General features: G+C 37.7%; 1 protein-coding gene across 6 annotated transcripts in view; it reads left to right on the top strand.

Moving 5' to 3' along the window:
- Window positions 1-25,359, top strand: part of CDKAL1 (CDK5 regulatory subunit associated protein 1 like 1) — a 378,983-nt gene that overhangs the window by 154,493 nt on the left and 199,131 nt on the right. For all 6 annotated transcript variants that reach the window (XM_064422776.1, XM_064422785.1, XM_064422794.1 and 3 more), the window contains one exon: window positions 17,757-17,860. In XM_064422776.1, the coding sequence (XP_064278846.1) occupies window positions 17,757-17,860 (104 nt within the window). The remainder of the gene's footprint in view (window positions 1-17,756; window positions 17,861-25,359) is intronic.

Raw genomic sequence — 25,359 nt, 5'->3', positions numbered from 1 at the left:
TTTCCTGTTTGCATATCATTCCCAAGGAGTCAAGAAACCCGAGTGCCTGTTGGTGGGATTGTGTCAGTGTTACTTAAAACAGGCTTTATCCTTACAAATGGAGTTTAGTTGTCTAGCTTTTTTGAAGCAGTGAGAAGTTTTCTCTGATGTTGCCATATTTGGTTTTGACTTCAGGATAAAGAATGGTTGCTCTTGGAGAGATGGTGGTAAATGAAAATAAGTTTTAAAAATTTTTACCTCTTGATGATTAATTGTAATGATTAATTCCTCTTTTCAGAATTACTGTTGGTTGCCTGCTTTTAGGGAGATTCTTAGTCTATATCAGGAGTGGCTGGGGACTCTGTATCTTGAATACACTAAATGAAAGTGAATAAAGAACCCTAAAAGAATGTGTTGTGCTGCTAGGAATATGTTCAACAGCTTTGCTTCTGAAACTTAATATCACCACTGACAACATCATATATATTTAGGTAAAACACAAAAATATGAGGTTAGGTCTAAAATAAGGAACTCTGTGCCATACATCTCCTTACCTTCAGTTGAAAATGAGCAAACCACATTTTTAAAACTTCTTTTCCCAAAAAAAGTGCTTGATAAACATGAGCCAACAAAGGTGACTGACAGCCTCCCAGGCTGCACTGAGCTGAGTGATTCCAGAGGGTGGAGGGAGATGATCCTTCTGCTCCGCTCAGCTCTGGTGGGACACACCTGGAGTACTGGGTCAAGGCTGGAGCTCTCTGATATGAGGGAGATGAAGAGAGACTGGAGTAGGCCCAGTGGAAGGGCTGTGAAGGTGAGCTTTTCAGTGTGTGCCTGGATGTGCCTAACAAGGACAGGGCCAGGCTGTTCTTAGTACTCTCCAGGGACAGAACAAGAGGCAGGGGGCACAAATTGACATACAAGAAATTTTATTTAAACATAAGGAAAAGCTTCTTTTACAGTGGAGGTGGCTGAGCTCTGGCAGAGGCTGTCCAGAGGTTGTGAAGTTTCCATCCTTAGGGATAGTCAAAAGCCATCTGGACCTGCTCTGGTTGCTGCTGCTTTGAGCAGTGAGGGCTTGCACCAGATGATCTCCAGAGGTCCCTTCCCACCTCAACCCCTCTGTGATTCTGGGATCTTTTAAATAAATATAAACAGCAACAGAAAAACTCAGGAGGATTTAGATACAAACACTATGCATAATAATGAGCTTGCTTAATGCTGTTGGAGACCCTTACTCCAGAGGTAAATGTTGGGGTTTCACACTTTAGAAAGTAATACCCTAAAGTAAGGGTTTCTTGTCCCATGCAGAATGCATCCTCATTTCCTGACTTAAAAGAATTTCCTGTGCAATCCTGTAGGCCTGGTCAGCCTCAGGAAAGAGGAACTTTTATTTCCAAATTCCTTGCCTGTTAGGCAGAATGAAATATTCCCACTGGAAATATACACCCCAAGCTTCTGTCTCTGTAACTTAACATGTTGAATTTCATCATCTTGATTTACAACAAGACCTCAATGCTTTTTAAAGAAAATTTTTTTTCTGAATTTTCCTTCAAATATATGTGGGTTTTTTTTTTTTTATTTTCCTATGTAGAATTTTGATTTTAGGGTCTATTTTCAAGACATTGGATGAGATGTAAGGTTTTAGCTGGTTTTTTTTTTAGGAGTTTTGTTGATGTCTGTGTGGACTTTTTGAAAAGGAGCTATTAAAGCAAAGGTCAAGTACAAAATTGTCACTCATCACATGCTTATCTGGCTTATTTTTAAACTAATACACAAGTGTCTAAGTATCACATGCTCTTTCTTGCATTGCAGACTGGTGCCAGTCCTGGTGTCTTTTTTGTTTTTAAGAGATAAATGTCTAGTGGTTTTTGTTTGCAGTGACTATGGTTTGTGAGTCATGTATGTCATATAATGTTGCTTTGTTTCTGAAGTTCAGTCATTCTGCAGAAGGTAGATGGAGTCTCCACATTTTAACTTGGTATTAGGCTGAAAACTGCAGCTGGGGAATGTTTACTGAAGGGTTTGTTTAGTCATTCACATTCCTCTTTTCTAACAGTTTGGTTTAGATCATTTGTTAAAGAGCTTAAAGAACTCCCTTTATTGGTGTAGACGGGGTTTTTTTCTGCAAGTTAGGTTTTTAGGTGATTTTCTAAAATTTATTTTTCCTTTACAAAACTATCAGTTACTTTTAAAATTTTTAAGTATGGGTAAAATAGTGTAATGATTCATTACTAATAAATACATATTGAAGCTTTTGTCTTTTGCTTTAGGTATATAATAATTCTTCAGTAAAATAAATTGTAATAACTTTGAGGTACTGTTTCTAATTTACCATTTAGGACTAGTCTAAAGGACAGTTTTGTGCAATAGAGAGAAAGTATTAGTAGAAGGTAAATTTATTTATGGAAGTATCAGCATCTTTAGGAAAGCTCAGCTTGTGTGTTCACCAAGCACACTATAACCATGTAAATAACCTTTGATCCTAAAGGTTCTAAAGATCTAAAGAAGAGTTAGAAGTGATGTCTTCTCTAGGCTTGGCCATTTTGCTTGAACAGGAGGCCTATGATAATGTTCTGCTTGTTGGCTGTGTCTGCAGTGGGTAGGTTTGCAGCGTGACTTACTATATCTGCCGCTGGTCTCAGAAGTGTTTTCTAGACATGTTAAAATCCTAATCCAGTATTTTTTTGGTGGGAACAGGGAATATACTCCAATTTGAGAGATATGTGTATATGAAAGCACCAAACAAGCTTCTAGAAGCTTGTTTGTTGTAGGTTCCTTTCTCCTGTAAATGTTTCACTCATGCACTCACTGTACAACCTCTGCATCTGTGCTGCAAGTCAAACTGCTGCAGACACTTTTAAAGCTGCTAATATGTAACAGTCATTCTTTGTGGTTCAGACAGCTGCTGAACTTACTGCTGACATTATTATAGGAATTTTCATGCTTAAACTTAAATTAGGTTCTCTTCCTGTATTGCTGGTTCATTCCCGCAGCTGATGTATTTTTGAGTGTTGTTTCCTTGAGTGTAGTGTTAAAGTCAAATAGAGGAGTGAATACTTCCTTAATAAAACAAAAGTCAGTTAAACAAAACAGTTACAGAATGGTTTGGGTTGGAAGGGACCTTGAGGATCACCTTGAATCCAACCCCCCTCCTGTCCTCAGGGACACCTTCCACTAGACCAGGTTGCTCAAAGGCCGGTCCAGCCTGGCCTAGAACACTCCAGGGTGTGGAGCATCCAGAATTTCCCTGGGAGCCTGTTCCAGTGTGCCACAACCCACACAGTCAAGAATTTCATCCTTATATCTAATCCAAAACCTACTTTCTTTCAGTTTGATTTATGTATATTCTTTTAAATGGCACTTAGTGCTAGTTAGGTCTCAAAGGTAATATTGCTCTACCTATATCCACTTAAAACTCTGGTCTCTGCTGTCCTCCTGCTCTTCTTTGTTTAGGAGTTTAGGATTTATTATGTCTTATGTACATGTGGAATATTTTATGAATGTTGTTGAATATTGTATACTCAATTATTTTCTTATGCAAACAATATGTGGGGAAAAGTAAAGTTCTCTTTTGAAGTAAAATTATGAGAGTAATACATAAATACTCAGTAAATACAGTAGCTTTTTTATTTTAGTCTAGAGGAACTGAATGGCTTTATTTTCTAAAGGGATGAATGCTCCTCTGTGAAGCAAAACTTAGAGACCCATCTCTATCAAATCTTGTGAGGCTGGAAAGTTTGAGTCCATAGTTTGCATAAACTGCCTTAGACATGAGCACACACAACAGCTTACTGCACATCTGCTCATTGGGGGCTTTTCTTTTTTGTTTATACAATATATTCAGGTCTATTCCTACCCCACATCCCCCATTCTTTTCTTTTACATGTGGTAAAGGTGTGTTTGCAGAAGAGAGTTTAGGATTTTAGGATGCATTCAAGTGAAGTGAATTTAAAAGTTAAAATGCAGCCAAATGTAACTCCCAACAAAACTGATAAATTTAACCTTTTGTTTTTGGTAAGACTTATTTACATTTTGGGTTGATATGAACATTTCAAAGCAATATGGAGAGGCACAAATATACTTCTCCATTCAGGGAACTAAATTATGGGCACACATCTGCTCACACTCATACGTATGGACACAGATCTGGAGCAGTGGAAGTCCTTGGTCTGTAGGAAGGAAGAGTGTTCTTGTTAGGTAACAGGGTATCAAAAAGAGGAGATCAGCTGTGGTGCAGCTTGTTCCAGTACTAGGTGGCTGTCATAGTAGAATACTTCCTTCGGTCTGATAGTATTTTCCTGTTTTACAACTTGTGTCCCTTTCTTCTAATCCTGAGACCTTGAACCTCCAACAACAGCTTGGCTGTGCCCTCACTGTATGCTCCCATCACCTGTTTGTAGACAGCAGTAAGAGCTCCTCATTCCAGCAAGGAGCAAGCCAGTTTTCTTCATGAGGTTCCTGTTAGCCCCTTTCTCCAGGCTATTGATGTCCCTCTGAATAGCAAACCCACCTTCCAGCATGTGAAGTGATCCCCCCAACTCCACTTTTAGATTTGCTGCAGATATGTTACATCCCTTCACCTATATTGCTGATAAAGTTGGGAGATTGCAGTGTCCCCAGCATTGGTCAGTCTCTGAAGATCACATCATCAGTTAGACTTTGCACTGCTCACCACATCCCAGCAGTCCAGCCCATTTTTAACCCACTCTGCTGAACACTTATTCAATCCATATCACATAAGTTTGACTTTACAGATTCTAGAGGAGCCTTGCGAGTTAAAAACAATTAAAAAAAAATCAAGTCTCACGACATTCCCAGTCTTCCCCATCCCACAGGGTTAGTCACCACCTCTTTGTAGAAGCCAAGGTCAGTTCATGTCTTTCTTCAGACAATTCAGCCTCTCAAGGAAAATGTCTATTTAACACATGTCTAGAAAAGCACATAATCATCTTGTTGTACGAGGTCATCAGCCATATTTGTGTGAGCATTCTTGCAGGGAAGTAACTGGTTTGTATTCCTTGCTACATCTACTTGTTGGGTCTGTTCAGAAGCCCATAGGCACATCCTGAAAAACTCCCTCTCATCCAAAAGGCTGGGTCTTTTAAAGAACTTGGCTGAAGCTGAAAAAACAGTTCAGGTCAGCCATTGCAAAGATAATGTTGTAGCCAGATGGAGATGTGGAAATATGGAAAAAGCTTCCATTTGAGTATTGACTAAGGCCTGTAAACAGCTGAATTGCTGAGCTACTTTGTGTTTTGTCTGTCCATTCCTTTTTATTGTTAAGTCTTGCTTTGGATGACTAGGACTGCCTCTTGTGTATTTTCCAGCCTGTAATGTCTAGAAGGCTGTTTAGACCCTGAATCCCCAAGAGGTTCTGTGGCCTATTTTTAATGCTCTGATTTATGCATTAAGTGCTTTAGTAATAGTCTTTCTGGTTTTCTTTTAAATGACTGACCATAACTATCTGAGTGGCAATGGAAGTGACAAGGCAAAATAAAAAAGTCCTCTTAAGTCTAAAGCTAGTTGTCCATCTTAGTGCTTTACCAAAAAAAAAAGCTAGCAAATTATGGTTTCTGTCAGAGCTGGCAGCATTTGAACTGGAAAAGTTTCAGGCTTACCACAGAGTTGAGTAGTTAAAGAGGCAATCAAAGCATACAAACACTGGCCAACTAGCTTGGAAGAATGTCAGACCATTCCAGTCCTTGGGACATGAGGACACTGCAGGAGAGTTACAAGCATACAGGTCACCAAATACAAGACAAGATGAACACGTTAAGAAAATGTCAAGGAAAAAAACACCAGAAAATAGAATAAAAGATCTGAGGAATTATTAGAATGGGAGAATTCTAGAAAAGTAAAGCAGATGGAGAAGTTGATGATCATTAATAATGAAAAACTACAGTTTTCTGTTTTTCTGCAGTCACTAGTTTTAAATTCTGAAAAGCATACTTAATTCAAAGAATAACATTACAAAATAATGAAAATAAAATAATTCATAACTGTTTGTTAAGTAAGAAAGTTATGTCCATGGTCTGACTGACTCAGCTCTGTAACTGCAAAAAGGGGATTAATTTGCTTCTGAAAATCCCTTTGGAGACTCTAAAGGCAAACATAAGGGCTCTGGTTTAAATTTCTGTTTTTAAAAGAAATAAGTCCATGCATCTTATAAGAAAGTCTGTTTAAATGAGTCTGTTAAATTGCTTTGGAAATCTGAGATTTAGGATTGGGAAATTAGTGTTGAAATGTGTGGCCTTCGTTCATTTTACATTGACCAAGTAATGCATAGGGAAGAGTTTGTATTTGAAGCATGTATGTATCTACTGCTGCACAGATGCTTTTATTTCCCATCAAGAATAACAATTTTATTGCAAGACACAAATGACATTTAGGAGCAACAGCATAGTATTAATTACTTAGATCCTTGTTCACATTGGAGTTTCTAACAGTCCTACTGCTACCACAACCAGTGGGACATTTTGGGGCAGAAAGCTTTGTGTGCATGCAATCGTTGGGAAGGGGTTCTTTCTAGAGATGCCTGAAAGATAGGCTGGAAATAAATCCCCATACCTCTGCAGAACAGGTATTTGTTTGCTGCAGCGCTGGTGGTGAGGGGGATATCTACACCTAACTCACCCACCTTTGTTAAGTGCTCTGGTATATTTATACACTAAGTATTGATTAGTGTCACTATGTCACTACACCATCATCATGTAGGCTCCATAACCTATTTATATTCACAGAATAACAAGGTTGGAAAAGACCTTCAAGATCAACGAGTCCAACCCAGCCCCAACACCTCAACTAAACCATGGCACCGAGTGTCACATCCTGTCGGAACCCAGAGCATCTCTCTGGATGCCCTGGATGTCTCAAAGCCCTGGAAGGGGCTCGGAGACCCTGGCAGGAAGCCAAAGACACCTGGAAATTTGACCTTAATTCACAGAGCAAATTGCCAACCTTATATAAAGAATTACGGGCCACAAAAGTTTAAGTAGCATAGTAGTAGGAATCACAGGGTGAAAGGAAAAAATTTAGAGCACTGTACAGGGGGGTTTTGTATGTTGTACAGGGGGGTTTGAAATTCTGTACATGGGGGTCAGGGGTTCTAAGATGGAGGGATTTGGGTGTGCCCTGTCCTTCTTCTCTATTCTCCTTGGCATCCATGTTCAGGATGATGTTGGCATGTGTGGATTGGTTCATAGTGAAAGTGCACTTGCCAACAAGGGCGAAAAGTATTGGAAATAGAAGGTAAATATCTAATACGTAGTTTTCACTATAAAAGAGACAACTGCCCCATGGGCGGGGGAGAGTGCCCTTGGCTGTCTTGCTGATCAGACCTCGGCTGGACAGACAGAAAAACTTTGTAGATAAGGAACAATAAATGCAACTGAAGACCAAAAAGCAAGAGTCCAGACTCCTTTGAAAGCGTGGCCTGCCCAGAACCACCTTTTCCCGTGCTGGGGCAGAGACGAGTAACAGCTGACCCCGGCAACATCCAGGCTTTGTTAAACACATCCAGGGATGGTGACTCCACCACCTCCCTGGGTAGGCCATTCCAGAACTTTATCACTCTTTCCATGAAAAACCTTTTCCCAGTATCCAACCTATATTTCCCTTGGCACAGCTTAAGGCTGTGTCCTCTTGTTCTGTCAGCTGCTGCCTGGTGAGAGAGACCAAACCCGACCTGACTACAGCCCCCTTTCAGGGAGTTGTAGGGAGTGACAAGGTCACCCCTGAGTCTCCTTTTCTCCAGGCTAAACACCCCCAGCTCCCTCAGTCATTCCTCACAGGGCTTGTGTTCCAAACCCCTCACCAGCCTCGTTGACCCCTCTGGACATGCTCCAGTGTCTCAATGTCCTTCCCAAACTGAGGGACCCAGAACTGGACACAGCACTCGAGGTGTGCCCTCACCAGTGCTGGGCACAGGGGCAGAATGACCTCCCTGCTCCTGCTGCCCACACTATTCCTGATACAGGCCAGGATGCCATTGGCCTTCTTGGTCACCAGGGCACACTGCTGGCTCATGTCCAGAAGCTGCCCATCAGTACCCCCAGGTCCTTTCTGCCTGGGCACTGTCCAGCCACACCATCCCCAGCCCATAATGCTGCAGGGGGGTCATTGTGGCCAAAGTGCAGGACTGGGCACTTGGACTTATCAAACTTCATCCTGTTAGATGCTGCCCATCCATTCAACCATTCCAAGTCTCTCTGCTCAGCCCTCCTAGTATGATCTCATGGTTATTAGATTATTCTTTTGCACTGTGCTTGCATCTCCCCAGTTTGAGGGTTGTCAGGGTCTTTGATGAAGGCTTCCAAAGTCTTCTTAGCATGTGAACTTTTCAACTTTGCTTTTGGAGCATGCACCATTAAGGTGTTCCTTGGTCTGTCTGGTCTTAACTGGTCTAAATTCTTAATTTTGTGTCTAATTGGCTTTGCACTTGCCAATTTTTCATTAGTACTATACTTATCTGTCTTTAAAGCTATCCACCTGGTGAGGTTTTCTTTTTTTTTTTTTTTGTTTATTCAGCATTAAGCAACTAGTTAACTGTATACTAGCCACTATATTATATAAAAAGTTATTTATATCAGGTTGTATAGGTATAAAAGGCTATGATTCAGGTTATATTGATATCAGGTTATATAGATATATAAAAATCATGATTTAGGTTATATTGACATCTTATAACTGAAGCTATATAAGCACTTTGTAACTTTGACTTAAGTTATAATTGGTAACTTTGTTTTTATTATGCAGTTATTTCCATTATTTTACCCAGACAATTCAGATCCAGTTTCTCACAGACATTTTACAAATACTTTTTTGGAAACTGGTCTGATGGCAATCTCAGATAAAGTCTAAATTAAGCCTGGTAGTTTTAGTGCTGCTGAAATGTAACTTTTTTTCCCCCCAGGATGTTTTGACCAGTACAAAAACAATACCTTTTATCCCAAGAATCTGTGTGGTACCTGCTGTATGTTATAGAATTATCTGCAGCCTAATGTTTCCTGTGAGATTTCACCACTCTAAAAGGGTCTGTCCCAAAAGCCATTCAGAAAGTAAAAACAATAGCTCTTGTCACAGGCAGTGGTCTACTTTTCAACCGTGTTTTCTGTGGAGTTGATTCAGAAGCTGCTGATGTTGTGAAATGCATGGTAAATGAAGTGGATTGATTATAGAAGGACACTTGACTCCCATTAGCCTTATTCCAGTCATAGAGATCTGCTGAAATGCTTCATTCCTGAAACAGAACTTTAAATGTGCTCTTTATACACACCCGTACCCCTAAAATTCACAATTTAAATTTAAATAGTAGTGTTTCATTAAAAACTTTGAAAGCTTGATTTTTAAAAGCTTTCGAAATTTATTACTAACCCAGTTATGTTCTGCAGCACATTCTGTGTAAGTTTTGCTAAGTCATCTGCCTCCCAGTAGAGTATTTTAAGTACAATTATACTATTTGTTGCTTTAAATACTAAGGCAGTTGTCAAGTCACAGCCCTCTGCAACTTTATAAATTAAAACAAGTCTCCAAGAATCCTGTCCTCAGAGGTCACTTTCCAGCCACTGCTGTTCATTAGGAGGGAACTGAGAGTAACAGTTCCTCATGCATAGTGATAAAGTGATGTTGGGCTGTTCTGCCACTACATCTCTAGGATTAGCTGTGAGCAGATTTCTAAGAAAGTATCTTATTTATCTGCGCTTTTTCTGCCATAGCTCTTCATTTCTACCCCCTTCATTACTACTGTTTGACTGAGACCAGGAGTCATCATCTTCTAAATATTATTGCTGTTTATGAAGTGCTGAAAGAATTGATGACTTGCAGTTACAATGTCATGGCATTTTCTGCTCCATGCAACCACAGAACCTCATTTATCTACCTGTGCTGTTTGAGCTGAGTTGCTTTCTTGATATTAATGCCTGTCTTGATCTGCCCCCAAAGCTGATTTCTACATAGCCACACAGCTATTTGGAAATACTTCTAAAATAAGTTATGTCTCTATGAATCACAGGGTTTAGTTTGAATTGTATAGAAAAAAAAAACATTGCCGTTTCCAGTAAGCATCAAGCACTGCACTGTTTTGGTTCAGGATGGGGAACACAGATGTGTGCACCTTAGCAATAGGATGTTTTATTTTGTAATATCAATTTAGAATGCCTTAATACATTATTTCAGCTGCAAAACTGTGTGACCAGAGTAAGTAATCAAGAAGTTCTTCAGACAAACACTGGAAAGTGCAATTGATGCACTTGATGTTAAATCATTGGCCTTGAAGTGAGTAAGGTGAATGTAGGTGATATAACTACAGAGCTGTGACCTTTCAATCACCTGCACTTGACTGTAGGAATTCAGTTTCAGAAAATGCAAATATTTAAAGTATTAAATTGAATCATATTATGGCTTATCAAACCAATGGAGCTGCCTTCTCTCCAAATTCCTTTTGATTAGTAATCAGTGTGACATTACCAAGTAAAACACTGGCTTCCAAGATCTTTAGAAGAACAAAATTTAATGCATTTCCTTGCCATTTTGCTGAGCATAGCATGAGTAGCAGAATTAAAAAACAGAATCTCATGGTGGCATCCTACTTTGAGAAAAATGTGTGCAGTCCCATGTGTTGTATGGTATTGCTTGAAGGGTCATACTCTTTTCTGCTAAAACTCTTTTAAGAGACTTTTTAGGCTGGCACTGCACTTTCAGAGAGCTTTTATCACAGCATATCTCTAAAATACTTGGCTACAAAGATAAGTTCAGACAAGTCCTGTTCTTATCATATCGAAAATGTTGTAACCTCAAGTGCGTGTGTGTGTACCTGTGGCTGGTGTCCAAGCTCATTCTGAACAAGCTGGGATACCAGAAACAGTATTTCTGTAATAATGTGGTTTGCTGCTTAGACTAATTAGCCTTTATGAGAAATTGCTTGCCACTGTTTCAAAAGTATTTTAAATCGTGAATATTTTTAAAGTGAAAACAACCTCTCGTACCCCAAATATTTGTCAGGAAGTTATACTCCCTGTCATTGTGGGTTGAAAAGCTTTATTGTAAAATGTGAAAACTTTAAGAAAATGAACAGTTTCCTGAAAACAAGTCGGGTATATTAGGCATGCCCCTTTAAAAAAAAAAAAAAAAAAATTAATTTTCCTTCGAATGACTTTTTTTCCCCGTGATCCATTACAGTTATGCTTGAGGGAATTTAGATATTTTGGAAGTAAAAGTAGACTTAATAGAAGTAGAATGCAAAGAAGTATTACTGGCATTTAATTCTACAAATATAGTATAATATTTAACTGTAAGTATAGTGTCAGTGTTGTTAGGTTTTCAAAACTTGGTATTCTAAACAGAAAAACATTTGTAGAATTCTACTAGCTTTTGGTGAATAATTTGTGACTAGTATCCATCTTTTCACCTGCTGGCAGTAGGTATTTTGTCTATTTCTTTTGCTCAGTCAAGCCTGCAAAGGGATTTTTCTTTGTATTCACACTACAGAACATGTTTGTCAAAATTACATTTGATAGAAACTGTAAACATGTGTTTTAAAAGCATAAATCTCTTCTCTAACCTGTATTTTGAAGCAAGCAAATGACGTTCCCCTTTCAGGAAAACCATAGTTTTAATACAAAATATTCTTGGCCTGGAGCTATTGAGACCACCTGAGGAAATCTGGTGGTAGGTGCAGAGAAATGGCGTGGGAGACAGTGATGAGCAATCTTTCCATTTTGTACCAATGTAATGTGCCAGGGGTATCAGTGGCGCCATAATACTAGCAGAATTTTTTTTAATAAATAGGGCAAACTTCATAAAATTTTGAATGTGTAGAGTTAGTCAGACCTCATAAGGGCGAGTATTAGTATTTAGTCGGAATTGTGATTAACGAGTTTATCCAAATTGCTGGTTTGGTACACCACCTTGAGAGCAAGCAGGAGTTTACCAGATTATTCCAGCTATTGAGGGAACAATTTCCCAAGAGTAACCATCTGCAGAGTAGCAGAGATCTTCTATCATATTATATATATATTATATATATATATATATATATAATTCCAGCATTCAACTCTCCTGTCTTGTTCACAGATGTACATTCTTGATCAATCCCTTTCAATTTGAGTGACACACATGCTAATGGCTCATCACACGCTGTAATTGAGCTGTTTTCTGATCCTTGAATGAAAGATATTTTATATTTTTCATATCTGAGGGTGGAATCCTGTCTTGACTAAACCTAGTGGCATGAGTCCCATTAAGAGGAACCAGCATTTTTTTCCTGGTGTCTGCACTCTCATGCTTGTCTTCTGCTGAAATCCACTGATTAGTCCCACTGAAGGAAAGTCTTTATTTGTCTGCTGTGTCATAAGCATTCTTACTCATAATTAGTTCCATCTGTAAGGGGGAGCCTTTCATGTTAAGTGTGTGTTTTATGAGGAATATTATTGTTTTGAAAATGAAGAGTTGGGTTAGTATAATGCACAACATGAGCCCATACTAGCTAAACATTATAAAGACCATTGTTACCTATATCTACAAGAAAATTTTAGGCACTTTACCAAAATGTTGACGATGCTCGGTTTGGTAATGTGTTTGAAAAGTTTTTTAATTAGCCACATGGTAGTAATTTCTCTGTGGATAATATTTTATCTTGCTGTGAATAGTTCTGTGTATTGGGCCCATAGCTGATTAAAGGTTAATAATTCAAAGCAAAAGGTTAATAATTCAAAGTACCTTAATCAGTTTAGTATGTTGGAAAACCAGGGCTCAGTCTTTTTTGTTCTGGAATCACTCTAAAATTTAGCCAAAACATATTGGCAATTAAAAACACAATTATCATTAATTATTGTTTTCTACAAAAGTCTGTGATTTCCTTGTGCAAAAAAAAAAAAAGCTTTGACCTGCATTAATACAAACTAGCAGTTACAAACCAGCTATAAATGCTTCAAGAATGCTCCCAGTTTAACAAAACAAATACTCTTTTGCAAGTACTGGATTCTTGGCTGTTTAGTCCTATGTAAGTGAGCTACAGCTATGGTAAAGTCTGTTTTCTAAGGAGATGTTGGTTTTAGGTGAATCACTTGGTGGTGGATGCCACTTAGTAAGAGGCAGTGCTCAGATTCTCAAAGTTCCCAAAAGCCTTTTTCCACTTGATTGTCTGTGGTCTGAATATGTGGCAGCATGGACATATGAGTAATTTGTTATGCTGGAAACTTGGAGAGGAGGCTGGCTTACTAGGGAAGAAACCACTACAGATCCTTGATTATACTTATGGTTTGGTTTAAATTTCTATTTTCCAGAATTGTAATTGTTATATCTGTGAAAAGTGGTTAGTTCAGCATTTTTACAAGTAGTTTAAATCTACATCTTTGTGTTGATCAGCTGTAGCCCAAAAGATTATTTCCTTTTCCAAGTTGTTATTAATAAATATAGTACAAACAGGATATAGAAGTTTTGTCTCCTTTAGTTTGCTTTCTAAAACTGATCTTTTTTTATGTTACATCTAAGTCTGTCTCTTTTTGGTTTTGTTATATCATCTCTTAAAGTACCAAAAAAGCAAAAAACTAAATTGTTTAGACGTGTCCAATACTTCTTTTTTTTTTTTTTTTAGGAGGAGTAAGTTAATTATCACAGCAAAACTTGAAAAAAGTCTGCCTGCAAGTTCCAACTTTCAGCTCCTACCCCAAAATAAATCAACAGACCCTCTGAAGTTGTACTTAAAGACCATAGTAATAAATGTCTTGGAAGCAATACCACATACCACAGTGAATATTTGGAAAATATAATATTGTGAAAATATTGGCAAATATCATAATACTGTGAATATTTGGAAAATATCTTCTTTATTAATGGCTCTTTCTCCACATTTCCATGCTCTCTCTGTGACAGAGTTTACTGAAATACCATAGAAGAGTTGCTGTTACAGCATTTTTTCAGGTAGCGCAGTCTTGTAGGACAAGAGCATTGATTGAAGATATGAGAATTATGCTCAAGATTTGGAGATTAATAATTTCAGTATTTGGCACTATTTGTTGCATAGTACTTAACACTCCTACTGTTTACTATTTTTGCTGTAAAGCTTTTCAAATACTGTTACCCAAATACAGAGCAAAATACATAGTAAGGGATGTATGTGACTTATGCATAAATTATAAGGAGAGAAGAGAAGAGAAAGAGGTGACATGGTGTATTTTATAGATGCATCATACATGATAAGGAAACGGAAAAGTTCTATGTATTTAGCATAAATTATCCTTTTTACTGTACCTCAACACCAGTTTAGATTTTAGATCTGTTTAGATCTATTACACGGGAGTAAGTTTAGAAGTTTTTTAAAAATAATTTACTAATATTACAGTTTTTATCAATCTTAGGTTGAGTTGACACATCTGAAGGTCTCCAAAAGGATTGTTTTCATGCAAGGTTACAGTTCAAGGCAACCCAAAATTTGTGACAAAGTTTTTGTTGGAACTCTTAAGGCAGAATTTACAAATTTAAGGAAATTATAAAAGTTGTTGCATTTTCTCGTGCATTTTTTTTTTGTTCTCCCAAATCTGAGCTTAAATTTCAGCCCAATAAATTGACTTTATCCCAAGGGAAAAAATCTTGATGCATCTCTTTGTTTACTGATGGCTGACAGAATTCTGTTCTGTGAGTGAAAAAGCCAGTGTTAAAGTAACTCACTGTTCAACGGGCAGGATTGTTGTAGTAAAATCTCTTCTTGACCTGAGAAGTTTGACAAAATAGCTGGTAATTTTATTTTCTTGGAGAAAACAAAGGTTAGTATAGTACAAAGGTTAGTACATAATATCACACCTTTTGTGTTTTGGTTCCAAAAGGGCAGACATATTTGTTCAAAACTGATTTTATGTTTCCTTGACTGATCAGTAATGCTTTTTCTCTGTATAGCTGTGTGGAAAAAGGTTGAGGTTTAGCTGAATGAATGATGTGGAGGGAGAAGAGTGTTTCAGTGGTATGTCAGGATGGGAGCATGCTTAGAAATGAAGTGTTGGGTTTAATGGAGAGTTGTGCTTTGAAAACACACTAACAAAACAGAAAATCAAGAAAAGAAAAAAAAGGATGGAGACATGCTTTGTGTAAGAGCAGCATAGAGAGGAAGAAGTACCCATGGGCTTTGAGGGAAAGCCATTCTTGGCAAAATTTAGATGACTGTGACCTAGAAGAAAAACATTTTCATTTGCTATGTAGGTTACACAGACAAAGCATAAACCAACTATCTGCTTACACTTTCTTGATTTCAAGTGCTACGTTTAACACATGCTTCAGATCCTCTGTGATGATAGGCTTCTGATTTGCAGGAAAAACATGAGATACTTCTGATGAATTAGTTGTGTTTGGGTGGCAATGAATCGCTTATTTGGAACAGGTTGTAAAGATTCAGATTAAGGGATTTTTTTATATTTTTACTAGCCAGTTGGATATTTTATAGGCAACCTTTTTCATATACATTTTTAGTTAATAGAACAGTCTGATTGCTGCTGTTAAGCAGTATATTTTAGTTTTCTGATCAGAGGTGAATGCTGAAATCTGATGTTTTGGTCTGATAGGCACAACAAATAATATACATATCCAGAGAGAATCACAAACTACCTTAATGTTCTCTTGCAGAACATAAGATTTCCGTTGAATGGAGGAGGTCTCGGGGCTGAGGTCATGTGCAGGAGGGCAGCTGAACAAATTGTGGGCAGTGTTCTGCTCTTCCTGAACCCCTGCTTATGCAAATGAAGCAGAACTAACATGTGAGGGGAGTTTTTGTGAAGAAAAACATTTGGAGCCTGCAAAGCACTAGTCACCTAGTCATGGAGATGTCAGACATCATAATAGAAGACAAAATATATCCAGGTAGTGAACACAATCTTGGGGCTGGTGACTTCATCAGATCCCACCCTGTGCTATCTTTGCCTTTTTGGTATTGTTTTGAAAGTGCTATGGTGTTAGTTCCAAGTATGCTGTAGTTGGAACATTTGCCTTTTCTGGTACCTAAATGTTTTCTTGTCCTATTTAATATCTTTGTTGTTGAGGGGATCAAGTGCATCCTCAGTAGGTATGCAGATGACACTAAAGATGGGCTGGGGTGTAGATCTGCTGGAGGGTAGGAAGGGTCTGCAGAGGGAACTGCATGGGCTGGGTTGATGGGTCAACGCCAACCACATGAATTTCAAAAAGGCCAAATGCTGGGTCCTGCACTTGGATTGCAACAACCCCTTGCAGTGCTGCAGGCTGGGGGAAGAGTGGACAGAACACTGTCCTGTGGAAAAGCACCTGAGGGTGCTGTTCACAGCAGCTGAACAAGAGCCAGCAGTGCCCAGGTGGCCAAGAAGGCCAATGGCCCTGGCCTGTATCAGCAATAGCATGGCCAGCAGGAGCAGGGCAGGGATTGTCCGCCTGTACTCGGCACTGGTGAGGCCACACCTTGGATCCTGTGTTAGTTGTGGGCCTCTCACTTCAAGGAGGAGATTGAGGGGCTGGAGCATGTCCAGAGAATGGAAACAGAGCTGGGGAAAGCTCTGGAGCACAAGCCTGATGAGGAGCAGCTGAGGGAGCTGGAGGTGTTTAGCCTGGAGAAAAGGAAGCTCAGGGGAAACCTTCCCACCCTCTAGAGATGCCTGAAAGGAGGGTGTAGCCAGGTGGGGGTCTCTTGCCAGGCAACCAGTGACAGGGCAAGAGTAAATGGCCTCAAGCTGTGCCGGGGGAAGTTGAAGATAGACATCAGGAAAAACATCTTCACTGAAAGTGTGGGCAGGCATTGAAACAGGGAATTGCCCTGGGAAGTGTTCGAGTCCCCATTCTTGGAAGTGTTCAAGAGATGAATGTAGCACTTAGTGCTGTGGTTTATTTGATGCAGTGGTGATCGTTCAAATGTTGGACTTTATGATCTTTTCCAGCCTTAGAGATTGTATGATTTTATGAAGCTGTGGCCTTTTCGTTGTGAAAATGGACAGAATTTATGGTATTCTAGTAAGCATGAACAATGGAAATATTTAAAAAGAGTTTTTTGGGGTCTGTGAGGTTTATTAGGGCTTAGGTTTAAATGTTTTAACCTATACAAAGATAGAGCAATATCAGCTCTAAAAAGGGGAGAAGAGAAAAAAAGCACAACAGGCTTACGATGCGAAGTAGTTTTTGTTTGTTTTAGTCTTTCCATCCTTGTACCATAAATAAGTCTGCCTTTAGTATACTGCCAGGTAAATTAAAAACAATCACATTATTTCTTCATTTTCTTGTAGGAGTTTTCATTAGTTCTGCAGTCTTTTGTGCCAAACTCTTTTCTAGTTGGTGATTCTGTCTTCATTATGTTGTTTGTTCTATTTATACAAGCCAAAGGAAAGTTTAAAAAATGAATTGAAATGTCTTTTCAAGTATACACACTTTAAAAAATCTACTTTCAGCCCTTCAGGACTTTTTTCATTTACTTTCTTGTTCAGGTTGGATTTTTTATGTAATAGTTCGATTGGAAACCTGGAGATTGACCTTTAGTAATAAAAAATTATTAACCTGATTGTACCTTTCTAAAAAATATTTAAATTCCCACTATTAGTTTTGTATGTGGTTCCCACTGATTGTTTTTCAAACTTTCACATAGATGTGAAAGATACTTCAAGAAGTTAGGACAGCAAAACAGTTTTCAAACTATTCCATTGATTTAAAAATGGAATACCACTATTTTTGGTCATAGATATAAAAACTCAGTTTTTCAGAGGTGCTTAATAAGTATAGCTGTACCTATAAAGACTTTCTTGGCTAGAAACTGAGTATTTTCATTTTCTCAACAGGTGTCTCAATGCATGTACCTACTGTAAAACTAAGCATGCCAGAGGAGATCTAGCAAGTTATCCTATTGAAGAACTGGTGGACAGAGCCAAGCAGTCTTTTCAAGGTAAGGAATTTTATCCCTACAATAAAAGTCAGCCACTGAAGTGTATCTGAGCTTACCTTCAGACATAATGATTGGGGTACAATATGACACTGTTGCTATTAGTAGTCATAGCTGTGTCTCATGGTGTCTTTGTGGCAGAAAGCTTTTGTTATGGTGTACACCACTGTTTGCAAAATGCAGTCATACAAGGAGTCTTTCATTTTGATTTTGTATTGTTCTGTGTATGCATCTTTTGAAGGTGATGTGGAAGTGATAAAATTTGGTCATTTTACTTTATCTCTAATTTCTTTTAAAAAGTGATGGAAACCTTTTTTCATTCAGCTATGAAAATTTAATGAGTCTTCCAAGGATTCTTAAATCCTATCCAGCGATACATTGCTTTTGTTGGTAATTGATTTAGTGGAGACATTCTGGGGTGTTTTGGAGACCCATACAAAGCTTATCAGCTTTTAACTTCAGTAGAATATTTGTAGTGTCACATGGATTCAAATATTAAGTTTTTCCTGCAGTACACTCTCTTGGGAAGGTATCTGCCTAAAGCTCTTGCATGTATGTTAGTTATGATAGCTTTATTGTATCTTAGTATTTGTTCTTTATATCTAAATTTTACCTGTGTTTCAACAATACAGATTTCCAAATTATGCAGGTATTCATTGTGAAGGCACAGGTGGTGTTTGTTCTGTTTTTGTGCCATTTTGAGGGGCTGAAATGTACATGAAAAAAACTCGTAATTCTGGTAGCAGCTCCTTCCATCTTTGTATGGAATATTTTGAATCAAAAGGAATAAATACAACATTTGATGTCAGGTCCTGTGTGGATGCACAGACAGTACATCCCCTGGGCTTCAGTTATGGCTCTGAGAGTTGAATATGTTCTAGTAAGAAGTCTCCAATGATTGAAAGTGTTTTTGAATCTATCCTTATTTAGGGATCCATAATGAACCTTACTTATGCCAGTGATAAACTTTTGTCTGTTCCTGTCAGTTGTATGCAAGGAAGACCTTTTTTCCTAATTAAACCCCGTGTTCACAAATTCTGAGTTCTACATTATACATACAGAAAGTTCTTGCTTAGGGTTGCAAATGCCCTTTCCTTTCACTTTTGTTAAAAGCCAAGTTCCTCTATTTTCTTCTGTGAAGCTCATCTGTAGTTGCCACTAATCTTTTCTTATTGCTTCGGTTTGTAGACTTAATGCTCTTGTTGTTGTGAATTGGATTGGCTGTTAGGATTGTCTGACAGGAACCCTGTCAGGTCAGATTTCTTGGTTTAGTAGGATAACTTTCTAAAACCTACATACATATTGTGAAATAATCAATAACTGAAATAGAGCATACATAAATATGCTTGTTATTTTGGTGAAGAAGCAGCTCAGGAAGCATTTTTCAGAAAGTTAGGAGTTTTCTAGTAATATAAGACAGATGATTTTGAAATTGGCAAGTAGTTACTGAGCAAGAGAGAAGCTGCCATTTATAAGTATCATAAGAAGTGCTACTCAGCACTGTATAGCTGTTCTAAAGAAACTTTGGACTATTCTTCAAGGAAGTAAGACAAAGATAAGATGGGTAATAAGTCAGGATTATGACCTTGTTTAAGTTAGCTATCTCAGTTTTATTTAGATGTATGGCATGTGTGGAAAGAAAAAAAAACAAACAGACTTTTCTGTCCTGTTATAATTGTACGTATATACCATAAATTACACATTGTATTAGCATAAATATATATTTACTTGGCATAACAAGAAAGAAAACTCAAGTTTTGTTTGTCTTTGCAGACAATAAATGTGAAATTTTGGAAAGTATTTTGAACTTAAGTATTGTACATTTGGATTGAAAAATGAGTAATTCAATTCATGTGTTGTACTGTGGCCTTTATTATAAATATTGACTCTTTCAAAATAATTTGATTTCTAATGGAAAAAAGTTGCCCTTAAGCTATTGTTTTGAAATTTCTTGAAGAAATGCTATGACGTTTCTCACAGCAGGCATCTCAAGGGAGTTCTATTCTTGTTCGGCCTTACACTACTACCTCTGTTAGAGGTCATAGGAAAAGAAGCAAGTATTTATTCAGTTGTAAAATGGCTTTGCCTCCAGCTTGCACATACTTAGAAATGGATGAAATAGTCAGATCCTTAGTTTGCAGTGCATGGAGAATTTATTACTGCCAGCTTGCTGCAGCTGTGGGCTGCAGAATCTTCATCAATCCAGTGAAAGACTTTAGCAACTCAAAGCCATTATTCAATTTTTCGCTGAGTTATTGAGCCACAATCTCTTCAACAATCACTTCTGTTTTTACAGAAGATGTATTGCTGAAGCTCTAGTTAAAAACAGAGAGGTATAGATGTGTCATGAAAGGTTTTTCCACTTTGAAAACTGATTAAAAAGACATGGCTGAAATCACCATGATTGAACAAATATTAGCCTATTTCTTGTACTTTTTCAACCTCTGAAATAAGCTGTTTTTCTTTTTGTATATTATTTTAATATCTTGAATTCAATGCAATGTGCACAAAAACTGTTGTAGATTTCTAGTACATGCTGCATACTTTCATAACGCCTTGGACTAAGTGTTCAGTACTAAGGTATACTGAAATTGAGGGGGTTTTGCATACTTTTGCATGGTTTATGTTTCCTCTCTGACCTCCATAATAGTTTTGAATTTACAAGTCACATGAACTTGAATATTTCACAAAATTTCATTAAGAAAATAATCTATCTCAAGTTGAAAATAGTTTGTTGAGTTTTTTCATTTTTTAGCTTTTATGTTTTTTTTCTGTGAACTTCAACTGTTAGAAAGTAATAGTTTAATTTTTTTTTTACATGAGCAGCCATGTCAAATCAGAATATATAGCAGAGTTCTGTAAGAAAGCTGGTAAAAGAAAAAGTATTGTGAAATACAGTAGAGTGATCTTTGAGTAGAGAACAAATGTCTGCTGTTGGGTTGTTTATGCAGTTTTTCTACAGCTGATTGTACAGCACTTTCTTTGTGTCATCAATTTATTAATAAATTTTTTCAAAATGTGCTGTGCCATGTTCAGTGCTGTATTTTAGGGGATTGCATTTACAGTTGTGAGAGGGCTCTTTCTTTCCTGGGCAAAGCAACTTCATGTATAACCATGTGGTTTTGCTTAGTATATAAAGTGGAAGGCTGGGGGAGCTGCCATTGGTGAACAGTGTTCCAAGGAGACACAAAAGTTAAACAAGTCTGAACTTTGAATATTGTGTGCAGTGGTGTCCTGGGATGGCTTTGGCTAAATTGCAGGACTCAAAATTGATTTTTTTTCCTGAAGTGGGGCTTTCATTATTATAAAAACCCTACATATTGTGAGAGGCTTTCTGGGCAAACACAATACTTTATATTGCAAGCAATTTTGGCTCATTCAGCAAACTAAGTTAAAAATATAAATATTTTATGGAATTACTGTTATTTATTCTAGTTTAGAATGAAAATCTTTTGTATGTACCACTACAAAACTATACTTCTTAAGCATTGCATGTCTGTTGCAGATGGCAGGGAATGTACTGCTGTTAATTATACACTGTACAATTAACTACTACATTATTTTACTTTATGGTAGCAGTCAGAATGCTCAGATGAAAGTCAGTCTTGTCAGGAAACACTGTTCCTCAAACTATGTGGAACGATTCCTTCTGGATGGATAATTGTAGTGGCAAAATCTCACTTACTTTTATTCCATTGTTACCATGATGGTTCACTGGCATGAGCGGTGTTGAGTTCTCAATAGCACTTCTGTTAGGAAATCTTGGACAACGGGTAGCATTACAAAGCAGGGAGTACCAAAACTAAGATTCTGAATCTTGAGTTTCATTAGTTGTCTTCAGCAATTATCCCTAATCTGGTAGACCTTGGAGTGTTGAGAGTTTAAAAGAGATTACTGTTAAATATTTTTCTCTCTACAAGTTTGCCAGAAACAGGTGTTTATAGGTGATAATAAGGATTGATTTTATATAGTGTGATTGGTTTCCAGAGCTTTTCAGATGACTGTGAGCTCTACAGAGGATCTTTGGTTTTAGCGGTTCTGATGAGGTTCTGTCAAGACATTCTGCTTTATTCCTAGTAGCTCTTTTGCCCCTGCACAACTACCAGTAAATTCTCTGTGTGGTTTCAGGGCAGCTGACAGTCATGAAAGGACAAATATGAAGTATTGGCGATGTTTTAGTTTCCCATTAATTAGCAGAAGCAGTACCAAACCAGGATGCTTGGGCCATGCTCTTGGTAGTGGGTTTTGTCTCTGAGCACACTGACAGAGAATGAGTGTCCAGTTATCCAGATGGAACCTGGGCTGTGCACTCAGGGTCTTTCTAGAGTAGAAACTAATACTGTAGAGAGAGCTCTTGTGTCTGCAGATCTGACCTAGAGAGAGAGAAGAAGGAGGAGAATGGTGACTGTTTATCTACAACAGATCTTTTCTGTCAGCCTTTTTACTGACTTCCAGGGAATGTAGACTTTACTCCAATATTGCTCCTGAAGTATATTTTGACATTGTGCTCCCAGGAGCTTGGGCTGCTGTATTTAAGACACTTTGATAAACAACCTGTCTTTGTTTGGCTGTGCTTTTTGGGTATGGCTGTAAAGCTAGGGTTTTTTTCATTGTTGTTCTAAGGTTTATTAAAGTTCTTTCTGTATTGTTTTTTGTGTATTATGAATGATTCAAGTTTTTTTACTGCTGACTTTGCTAATGCACAGAATACTTAGGCCAAGATAAATATTTTTGCACCAGCCTGTCATTTCATAGTTAGATGGGATAGCATAATTAGTTTTCCTGTCCATGTGAATTTTTAAATTTTTTTAAAAAGTTATAATCCATCAGTAGTGAGTAGAAGCAGCATGTCCAGTATGTGAGAACTACTGTGTAACATATGCAAACACATATAACCAATGTCATATAGTAAAGAGATATTTTAAGGGATAAAAATATCTTTTCAGCAGTAAATTGCAATATTGGAGATATTTTCCAGCTACTTTTGAGTGAGCAAATTAGTTTAGTGAATTTTCTTCTTGGCTCTGAAGGAAATTCCCTGTTGTCTTCTTGGTACATTTATTTACACAGTCATGTTGACCACTGTTACTGTTATTTCTGTTGTCTTCTACATGTCGCATAAAATATTCCTTTTCATTATTTTAAATTTTACTTCAGAACTGTAGTGGCAATTGCATTAAATTATTGCTGTTTAGGTTTTTTCCTCATTGCTGTCTCCAGCTTTTTGAGAAGGAAAGGGAGAGAGAACAGTGCTGATCTCTTTTCTATGGCGTCCAATGTCAGGACACATGGAAATGGCTCAAAGCTGCATCCCTTAGGGGAGGTTTGGACTTCACAGGAGGAAATATTTCTTTACTGAAAGGGCACTCAAACCCTGGAACAGGGTTCCTGCGGTGGTGGTCAATGCCCCGAGCTGGTCAGTGTTGAAGAGGCATTTGGACAACACCCTTATTAACATGCTTTAAATAAATTCCTCCATTCATTTTACTGTGACAGTTAAGTACTGTGAAAATTTATCTGTGTGGATTTTATGCTAATCTTTTATTTTATTAAAAATTGTTGAATTTGAAAATATAATTTTTCTCTGCATGTTTTTCCTTTGTTTTGCATGCTTTTACTTGGCCTTTTGCAGTTAGCATTGAAGCCTCCTTCTGAGATGGCCAGATGTGAACTGACTTTGAGCCAAAAGCCATGTAGCCATTCTTGTGCATTTGTAGTGTGTTGTGTGTGCAGTCAGTCCACTGCTGTCAGAATGCTTCAAACCTATTGCACATGCTGGGTGATAGACTCATGCAGAATAAATTTGGTGTTTTCAAGATCTGTTGCCAAAGGCTGATCACTCTGCAGTGCACTTGCAGTATGTTTGATGTTGTCATCAAAATATTAAACATACTGATCATCTCTGTGCCCTCTGGCCACAAAGGATTCTGGGATTCACAACATGCCACTATTTTTCACAGAAACACTAAGAATCAGCAGAAGGCTCAGATTTAGTTTAATATGTTGTTAATATTATTTTCATTAAGGGTGTAGAATGTGGCATCTTCTAATTTCATGGTTGCCAAGTACTTTCAGTAATATAATCTTGCTTCCATTTCCTTATAAGTCTGTCAAACTTTAATTGATACTTCTAGTTAAGATCACCACATTATTTGCAAGAATAACATTTGGGAAAACATGTTATTCCTGGCAAATTTAGAAACTAGAAAAACTTACTGAAAAGTTATGGAGCCCTTTGTGCCTTAGTGTGGCAGATCAGATACTTTGCCCCAGATCAACTATTTTTTTTAAAAATTAAATTTTCTTCTTGGTTTAAATGGGTTTTGTGGAGGCTCACTTGATTTTGCCTATTAGATTTTGTGGGCATGCTCTGTACCTCAGTTTGGTTTTAAGCATTATGGTTTTTTCCATTCCTGCCAAGTCTACTGTGATACTAGGCATCAGCAATGAGGAAGGGAAACCTCTTTCTCTTTTGCTCCATGTGCCAATGCCTTCTTCCACAGTTCATATAGGATTTAGTTCTGTCAAACAGCCTTGTAATCATGCCATGAGAGTTAATTTGCCAAAAAATGATGCCCATGCCTCAGTTAAGGCACAAAAATTAATCACAGTTGCTTTTGCAAGTATGCAGCATAACATGTAGACCTGTAATTGGGCTGTTCACTTTAAAGAAAAACCACTTTGTCACTCGATTGCCATTTGTATAATTAGGATTTCATTGTGTAAGTACTGTGTACCTGATAAAAAAAAATGTGGCCCCAAAGAGCTTGTAATGTAGCAGTGTAAACAAGTGAAGTAGAGTAACACCTGACTGCATTCGGGATGATAGGTGGTTAGTCATTGTATTTTCTACCATGGTGTTGTCTCAGGTGATGTATGGGATGACAGAGGAAGTTTTGTGGTTTAATGAAGGCTGGAAGGAAGATAAAGCAGTAACAAGGAGTGGTCATTCATTTAATGAGGAGCTGTCACCCTAGAATTTGCAAAAAATCATGTTTCCATAAAGATTTTCATCAGGAGTCAAAGTCTCCATGTGCTGCCTTGTGTTTCTGAAAGTAATATTTTCCCATCTGTGGGGATTATTATAAGCTTGAATAGCTTTAAATAGCTTCTTTGGATGCCTTGAAATGTTTATCATATCATGGTTATCTGTTCCAAAACATAAAGCATATTAATGCTGTAACATGAAATAAAAGGCATATTTTTTTGAAAATCTGGACAATTGCTGCTTTAGGATACTGTTCTTTCTCTAGGTGTTGCCAGAGGTACATAGGTATTGTCCAGAAGCTAACTTGCCAGATAAATTGAAACTGTTGCCAAAATGTCTGATAGCATGACCAGATAACCTTTTTGTCCCCATCAAACCTATTCTAGTAATGCTCCTTTTCTATAAGATCTTTTGACTGTGCATGGGTTGTTGTAGCTTACAGTGTTGGAAATAAGGATTATAAGTTGAATACAGGAATGCTTACTCTGCATGCCTGTCTAAGAATCCTAGAGAC

This window comes from Passer domesticus, chromosome 1, assembly GCF_036417665.1.
Source record: "Passer domesticus isolate bPasDom1 chromosome 1, bPasDom1.hap1, whole genome shotgun sequence".
Lineage (NCBI taxonomy): Eukaryota > Metazoa > Chordata > Aves > Passeriformes > Passeridae > Passer > Passer domesticus.
The sequence above is the reverse complement of the archived record's forward strand: the minus strand, read 5'-3'. Positions and strand labels throughout refer to the sequence as shown.